A 9,353-nucleotide genomic window follows, 5' to 3' on the forward strand; every position below is an offset into this window, starting at 1 on the left:
TATAATCGCTTGTCACCTTCTTTAATGGTGCCAGTCGCTGGCTGGACATCATAATATATAATATTTGCGACAATCCTAACATTACATTATTAAATTCGGATTGCATGACGCGGATGACAAGAGCACTCCTGCACTTTTTAAAAGCATTAGATTTATCTTTTTGCTCGACTTAAATTCGACTAGATTGCACCTGGAAAATATTTCCTGATTTACACGCAGCGATCATTAACCATTCATTGTTTAGGTTAGCAGTAACAATTGTATTACTAATTCAGTGAATTTTCCATATGATTCGAAAAAATATTGACTGTATTAAAGTATTATTCCAAGTGTCTTTAATTCAATGGAAGAGCGCCCCCTGCTTAAAAAAATGACCTCTTTGTTTGTTCGGTCCCGGGTTGGCGGTTCAATGCATAGGGCGCTGGTCTTACAAATCAGTTGTCGTATGTTCGAGCCCCGACCTGAAAGTATTCGTAGTGTCAGTAGAATCGTAGCACCAGCCATGCACTGGTTCTGTACACTCTGAAGTCTGTTGAAACAGAAGGTCAATTCCACTAGAGGAATGAAATAACAAGACTAAGGCTTACTGTTTGTTCGATTCTAGAGGTCGCAGAATAAGCCCAAACCTAACTATTACTTAGTCCAACGACTAACAGAAAGCCTCCCAACCCTTGATGGGATAAATAGTGCTCAGATGCTAGTTATGCGAAACAAAATACTTGTAAGACGTTTCTAAAAAAATGGAGAAACTCCTCAGAGTTTTGAAAAATTCTTGGTTTTAACTCCGGGCCAAGAAATGTGACTACTGAAGACATTTTGTGGAAGGTTTGTCAAACGAAATGAGCACTCTCTGTAACACGGTCTGACGAATGAGGAATCGAACGTGGGAAATGAGAGTGAGGAATACTCGAACCGATGATATTTGTCTTTGCCACTAAAGTTTTCCCAAATTCTGTTCCTACGCAGAGCTACTCCAAATAATGGTCCCATTGATAGCCCCTTTTAAAAGATGACATTCTCTTGTAACAATAACACTCCTGTGTTTGGCAGAATTGAATTCAACTTGGTGAAGAATCTGCCTGACTTCGTAAAAGGACGTTTATTGGAATTGTTCAACAAGTTTCTTGAGCAAAACATTGTTCCACCAGAGTGAAGGCAAGTGAAAGTTATCGCCATTCAAAAGCCGGGAAAACCAGCTTTCAATCACAACTCATATAGACCCATGGTAATGTTAGTCTGCATCAGAAAATTGTTCGAAAAAATTATTCTTCTCGATACTTGGGTTGAGTAAACAGTAATACACTCTATATGCAAAATTTTCGGTAACTCTTTCGTAATAAATAGACAAGATTGTACTGAGCAGAACAGCCATAAAAAACCTCTTCTAATCCACCTAGTGGTTTAATGATGCCTTTCTAATACTTCTTATGTTTTCAAAAACATCACTAGAAGATTATCTCAAGATTTTTTTTTCAAACTTGAATGAATTAAAACCTTTTTTTTTGAATAAAAAACTACCATGAAATTTTCAATCCGCAAACAGTTAACCAAGTTAATATAGATTTAAATGTGGCAACCCTGCACGCTATACAAAATTGAACAAAGTCTAGCACACAGCGTTTAGGTAGGTGCGTTTTCTTCTTCTTCTTCCGTACCAGTACGTACCGATGCGTACCGATTTTGCATCATTTTGTGACAGCTTGGAAGTTTTGATACTCATTGCCCTATAATTTCGGAACCGGAAGTTGGATCTGAATGCTATTGCACAGTATATTTTAAGACACTGAGAGCTTTAATTTGAATCATGATTTGTGAAAATCGGTGTAACTGTTGCTAAGAAATCGAAGTAAGTTCTGCTATTAGAGTTTTTCTTCACTATTTTCGGTGCGTTCGAAAGCGGAAACCGGGCACTAGGAGCCCTAAAGTGGATTTACATATCCACCAAACAAGATCTGCCACCAAGATGAATTTACCAGTAAATTTAATAAAAATGTGCACCTCGTTTCGCTATCGCTTATGAAAAAATACACATAAAATTGAAAATTTGTACTAATCGCACACGGAGAGACCGAAATCAGTATTTTGGCGAAAAAAATAGTTGATTTTCTGATTTTAGTTAGTTATTTTTTGAGACAACTAAAAATATCTTCCATTTGCAAATTTGAATTTTCTAATTCTCATTCCCTTAATAATAATGAAATATTTGTTAAACCGGCTATTTTTTAGTTCAATTCACAAATGAAACGTGCTGTCATGTCTTAGCTAAGGCACACTTCATATCCATTCAACTATTTTTTTTAGTTGAATTAGAGAAACAAAACGTTGTTTTCAACGAACGTAAATAGTTGAATTGGCTTCTGCAATTTGCAGCTATATGGCGCACTCTCAACTAAACAAATTTCTGTCGCGGTTGTCTTTTCTATATTGGCAGGTATAAATACGATGTTGAATTGAAGGATAAGACATAAACGAAATATAAACTTCTTTTAGAACATTTTTCTTCTGAATCGCTTCCTTCTAAATTGTTCCGCGTAAAAACATTATTACGCACAATCGCTTCAAATGAGCACAAATTCTGAATAAATGCACTTTTCACTAAGAGTTTACGTCATTTTTACATATCGGTTTAGAAATTTATATATGGACATATCGTAACACATGCGAAAACCATCAAAACAATTTGCAAGCAGTTTCAACAAGACTGTCCTTTTTAGCTTTTTAATGGAATGGTTTTGCTTTGACACTTCTCATGAGTTTTTGTCTAATAAACTTGTCAATAAAACCAATTTCATTTTTGTTTTCTTTGTGCTGTTCATCAGCAATGATGGTGATAGATAAGTAAAAAAATTTTTTTCTGATTTTAATAACAAAATTAGTTGTCAATGAGAATTTCGTGTCGGATTGAAATATTTTTGGTTTGTGTCCAGGATATTCGCCAACTAAACACATTCTCTAAAAATAAGAGTTTTTTTCAGCAAAGTAAATTCTCAATTTCGACTAATTTCATAGTTTATTTGGAAATATTGTTGTTAAAATTTACTAATTCAAAAACAGTAATACGAATTAAGCGCAGAGCTGGTTTCGGTCGTTCCGTGCATTGTAATACTTGAACCGGAAGTAAGATCCGGATCAATAAGGACTTTCTAAAGAATTTTACTACCTTTCATTTGCATCTTAGTTTGTAAAAATCGGTTGAGAAATTTCGGAGAAAACTGAATGCGCTTTTTCTCATAGATTTGCACATATTACCTTGTAGTTCCTGGAAATGGAAATCGGATAAAGATAAAATTCAATAGCAATCTGTGACCCCGTAATACTATCGTTTGTATCTAAGTGAAAATCGGTCATCGGTCTGAGAAAAGTGAGTGACAATTTTTTTCATTTTTTTGGTGGCCTTACGGTCCCATATAAAGTTCTTGAATTTCATTTGGATTCGACTTCCAGTTTCGGAATTACAGAGTGATATGCTGAAAAAATGTGAAAATAATGCACCGGAACTGTGAAAATAATAACACTTACTTTTCTCGGAGATGACTTCAACGAATTTCACAAACTTATATTCATATGATCATCTGAATCATATCCAAGTCCGATTTCCGGTTCATTTTTTTCCAAAATAGAATCGTAAAAAAATGTGTAGGTCATATAAGTGTATGGTTGAATGAACCGAATGTCACTATGCCGATATCCAGCTTTCGGTTCCGGAAGTACCGGCAATAATAATAAAATATTATAAAATGGAGCTCACTTCACTTTCTTACATATGATTGAATAGCTTTTCACTAGCTTAAATCCAAAAGTAATACATCAATGTAGTAGTATTATGCAACAGAAATCTTGAAAATTTTTTTCTAAACTTTTTTAAACAGTAGTATTTCGAAGAATTTCTGCTGTAATATACAAGAGAAAATTAAAATGAGAAAGGCATCATTACACCACTAGGTGGATTAAAATAGGTTTTGAATTGTCTGCAGTCTGATTTGATAGGACGTACTATGACAGTTAAAACCTGTGATTGCATTGCTGAATTTTCTAACAAACTCAGGGGTACCTCAAGGTAGCCATCTCGGACACTTTTTATTTTTGTTGTATCTGAATGATTTGAACCTTACGCTGCTATGTAAAAAACTATCATTCGTTGATGGTTCTAAATTGTACCTTCTTATTAAAGTCCTGGAAGATATCAGATTCCTGCAGAAATAGTCGTCTTGAACGCTTGAATATGTTCCGTAATGGATTTGAACACTTCAATATGTTTTGAAAAACCTTCAAATGAGATTCGATTGTCAAGAAATGAGAAGTTTGATTCGAAACTTAATTTCAAGAATCATGCAGAATATAGAATCCTTATGTCTTCCAAGGTGCTATGACATATATTTCGCATAACAAAGAACTTTAATAACATATATTGTCTAAAAGCACTATATTAAGCAGTCGTTTGGGCTCATTGTTATCAACTTGACATACAACGCAACGAAGCTATTCAGCAAAAATTTATTCTGTTTACCCTTACTCTTACCCTTACCCTTACCCATTAACTTTATCCTTATGTGACGAATTTGTTTGTTCCTGCTCACCTACAACAGCTTTAGCGCCACTCTCCCAAGGAGAGGCTTCTGAGGCTTTTTCAAGGGCCCGGCTAAGGCTTCTTTTCACAGGGCGGGTCAAAGGGTAAATCTCAAACACCCGAAAACATTTGAACATCCAAGTCGCACTACTCCGTTTATCAACAAACTTAATCCCTAAACCTGTTTGAAACGAAATGCCGTCTTAGCCAACAACAAATGTCTCGCGATATTTGTTCAAAATACGAAATACGCGGTCAATAAAAGGGTTCAGACAAAACTGACGAAAACTGTCCATCTGACTTAATCATGCTCTATTATTGACAATCGGGATCTCAAACATTTTAAGCTTACACGTCTAACCTAACTAATTGCTATTGGCCCGCCGGCTCATACGATCAGCTCATCATTTTACCTGCAGTAATATTAATTTTCGTCCCGCAATCTTCTGAACAGTAATCTACAAGCCAATAAAATGGCTTCCTGATGTGATGGCTTGCCGTTCCTCCAGTGAACTATAACAGAACATTTTCCTTTACTACTCGATTACAAATTTTTGTTTCACCACTTACATCGTAGCGTCCTTTGTCTATTCTCCTCAGTTTTATATTGCAGTCACAAAATGGCTTTTTCGATTCACACTGGTACTAATTTGGGGAACGTTAAGCAAATGATCTTGTTATCTGAACAGTTTCCATGCAATTGATCTGACCGCTAGAATTCGGGATTCCATTCCCCCGATCTAATGTGATATCAAACGAACATTTTGTATTGAACGCTGTTAAAATAGCATTCCGTCTCATTTACCCGTACAGGTTTCCTTCTAGTTTGATCTTTCTCTATTGGCATTCGGGATCGAATCGCAGAAAATTACTACCTGTATTCGGAGTACAACTTGCACGATCGAAACATCATCGGATGGATATGTCACTCACGGATGAACGCGAAAGCTCTCAGTAGTCTCATTTCCGAAAGCAAGAGAGCACTGCCGGGTTATAAGTGAGCACCATTTAGAAATCTATAGGAATGTTTCAAATCTTACATTCGCCGATAGGATTTTTTTAAAAATTTTGAAAATTATTAGTTTCAAAATTTGTAAATCTATTCATGACTATTCGTTTCCTTAGCAAATACTTCTGAGAATTTCTTGTTATTATGTTATTATGAAAATTATTAGTTTCAAAATTTTTAAATCTATTCATGACTATTCGTTTCCTTAGCAAATACCTCTGAAAATTTCTTGTTATTATGTTTTCCGTGGAATTTATTCTGTTTTTAAAGAAACGACCGAATTTGTCTGAAATTTTCACTTCGATTTCTGTTCCTTCTACCTATTTTTCACCTCTCAATATCCTGAGATTTAACTTCCATATTTCGTACTAACAACAAACATATTTGTTAATGTCATTTTGTCGTGAATACGCCTTTTCAAAATTAGCCATATGGAAGAATGGGCAGAACTTAATCGTGAATATCTCGACTTGTATTAATGGCAGCAACATAATTCTTTCACTATTTCATCAAAAATATGATCAGGAATTTAGGATAATATTTTGAACAGTGTGAGATAACCACAAACAACTCAAAAATTAAGTTTTCTGAAAATTTTGAAACAACGCGGAAAACTCTTTACTTTTGCTTGTGTTTTTCGCGCAAGGACGACGATTTTGAGGTAGTCAGGCATGGGGCGCCTTTTCAAAATTAGCCATATGGAAGAATGGGCAGAACTTAATCGTGAATATCTCGACTTGTATTAATGGCAGCAACATAATTCTTTCACTATTTCATCAAAAATATGATCAGGAATTTAGGATAATATTTTGAACAGTGTGAGATAACCACAAACAACTCAAAAATTAAGTTTTCTGAAAATTTTGAAACAACGCGGAAAACTCTTTACTTTTGCTTGTGTTTTTCGCGCAAGGACGACGATTTTGAGGTAGTCAGGCACACATCTTCAACTGAACGTTATAAAAGGGGAACCGTGGTCGAAAATCGATCATTTCTTCTTGTGCGTTGGATGGAAGTAGACGTCGGGGCGAGATGACGCATTCAAACAGCGGCATCGGAGAGCGGCACCTTCTGCGTGGTTAAAAACCTTTAACGCTCAGCTCGTAGTTCTCATTTGCCTTCCGGTCGTCAAGGCGAAAAGACGCATTAAACCAGTTTGGCATCATTTGGCACTGCGTGCGGATGTGTCGGTTTGTACGCAAAGCTAGTTGCAATTCAAGCAAGAACTATTGCATCAGCTGCTGGTGCTTTGCATTGGAGAGAAAGAAACCAAGAAACGAAAAGTGGACAACATTTTATAAAATCAGCCGTTCTAATAGCTCTAAATGTTATCTAAAGAACTATTAAGATTACTTCTTTGCAAATCTAAGGTAAAATCTTCAGTTTAGGGAAAATCCAAAATCATTTGATTTGCTTCGTGCACTTTTCGCTGTGCGAAAATCGTTCGAGAAAAATGTTCCGAACTGTGCTAAATAACGTAGATAATTCCACAATTTTGTCCTTCTAAAAGGCAGAAATGAATCCTGTACAACATCTTGATAGTTTCTTTCAATGAAATATGCAAATTCGAAATGGGATAATCGACGTCAAAAATCGTTTAAAATTTTGGTAGTGAAAAGGGGAAAAGTTTCGGAATTCACACAATCGATCAACTATCAATTCGAATTCGAAAGTGTGAAGAAATCGTGTCAGTTTTATTCGTGTTCACGACATCCAGTTATGTCTCTGACATTACACACCCGTACTTTTTTCCAACTTACTTCAAAATTGCTTGAAAACTCTCCAAACCCCAATAACTTCAATACAATATTGAAAACTTATTTGACACTCTACCCAACATCTCAACAGTTACACCTTTAGTACATATTTTTTCTTCCTAGCCCCCACAACAGAAATCCAACTAAATGGGACAACTGAATGCGACGTCTCTGCTTTATCGACCTTTCAGTGCTAAGAGAAACGTCAATTGATTTTTTTGTGATTATTACTGTTGTACTTCTAGGCTTTGAAAATACCGGATAGGCAGTATATTACGACTGCACCTCAGTTATTATGGTTGTAACAAAGTTATTTTTATGACGATGATTTGCCTTGCTGAATGAACGCTAATGGAAACGGTAACTATAAACTCTGACCTAATCTAATCTATGCTTACTTTTAGGTTATTAATACCACTGCAAACACTTAATTCTAAAGCAGAACCGATGTGAGGAAACCCGGAGGCCATCTCAAACACCGCGAAAATTACCTTCCATGGAAGTGTTTTGAGGGATTGTTTATGTGTGCTTTCTCCGCAACACCGTCATAGCCAATAAAATTTTAAATATATCGTTCCTTTTGGTCTCGTGGAGTGGATTCAGCGATATCGTTTATTGGAAATACCGAAAACACGTTTTCTTCCTAGGACTGATGGTATCATTTACTCGAATGTACTGAATCTTTACTTAGTGTCTAAGCTCGTTTCAGAAATGAAACCGGGAATACGGTTTCCGTCGATGTCTTCCAGAATATAGCAGTTCGTTCCCAGTACCTCTCGAATCCGAACCTTCTGGTATTTATTTGCAAATTTTCCCTCGAAGTTTCGCCCTTTGTCGGATAGATTAACCGTTTTTTTATATGCCATCTGACCTTTCTCGAATCGGTGTTTTACGTTCGCCCGTAAGTTATACGATTGAGAGTATCTCTGGTAGGCCTTACTAAGGTTTTGTCTAACCATTTCGAACAGTTTTTGCATTTCTTCACTCCGTTTTACAGTCAAGCAGCCAGTTACCGAGTCGGTGACTCGAAGATGTTCGTATTCGTCTTCTGAACTGACCATATTGCGACCGAAATTCACAAAGAACGGAGTGAATCCTGTACTGTCGTGAACCGTAGTGCGGAAAGCTTTTGCAATAAGGTGTACTGAGTCGTCCCAATCACGATGGTCCTTATGATGACGCAAGGAGCACCTGATCGCGGTGACGATAACACGGTTTACCCTTTCCGTTAGATTTGGACTAGGATGATATACCGCGAGGTTCCAATGCGTAACATCGTATCGCTTTAACAAATTCCCAAATAAATCGGATTTGAACACTTGTGCGTTATCCGAAATACATATTTGTGGGGCACCGAATAGGTTGAACACCATATTCTCCACGAACAAACATACGGCGGGCGCGGTTGCTGATTTCATGCATTGGATCAATACAAATTTAGAGAAGAAATCGCACACAACCAGTATCCAAATATTTCCCTTTTTGGATCGCGGATACGGACCGAGAAAATCAAAAGAAATCATTTCCCAGGGCCTAGAGCAAATTTTCGGTATTTTGCTAGTTTGAGGGCCCATCTGGCAATTCTAGGCGACTTGGATTCTATCGACATACTTTGACGGAAGCTAAGACTCATAGCATCCGTTTGAACAATAAATTGTGAACCTTCGACAAAATGTTTAAAATGCTCAATACTCATCAGTACTGCTAGACATTCTCTTTCGGTGGCACTATACCGCTTCTGAGTACTCGACAATTTTTTTTTAAAAATACCCGATACTCTTACGTCGTCCCTGCTGCATTTGGACCAGGACCGCACCAATAGCGGAATCTAAGCTATCAGTTTCAATGACGAAAGGTAATTTAAAGTCAAGGTTAGCCAACACCGGGGCGGTTACTAGAATCGTCTTTAATGCTTCTAAGGCCTCGTTGGCTTCCTCGTTCCAGCAGAATTTTTTTCGATTTTTCTTTAAAAGATTTGATATCGTGGTCGTAATCTCCGAATAGCTCTTTATGAATTTTT

At 36.7% G+C, this 9,353-nt stretch overlaps 1 protein-coding gene across 1 annotated transcript; it reads right to left on the reverse strand.

Moving 5' to 3' along the window:
* Positions 1 to 8,016: 8,016 nt before the first annotated feature.
* LOC131429020 (uncharacterized) lies at positions 8,017 to 8,706 on the reverse strand. Its single transcript, XM_058593074.1, has one exon. It carries the CDS (start codon positions 8,704 to 8,706, stop codon positions 8,017 to 8,019), a length of 690 nt encoding a protein of 229 aa, XP_058449057.1.
* Between the last annotated feature and the right edge of the window lie 647 nt (positions 8,707 to 9,353).

The sequence above is a fragment of the Malaya genurostris genome, chromosome 2 (genome assembly GCF_030247185.1).
Source record: "Malaya genurostris strain Urasoe2022 chromosome 2, Malgen_1.1, whole genome shotgun sequence".
NCBI lineage: Eukaryota > Metazoa > Arthropoda > Insecta > Diptera > Culicidae > Malaya > Malaya genurostris.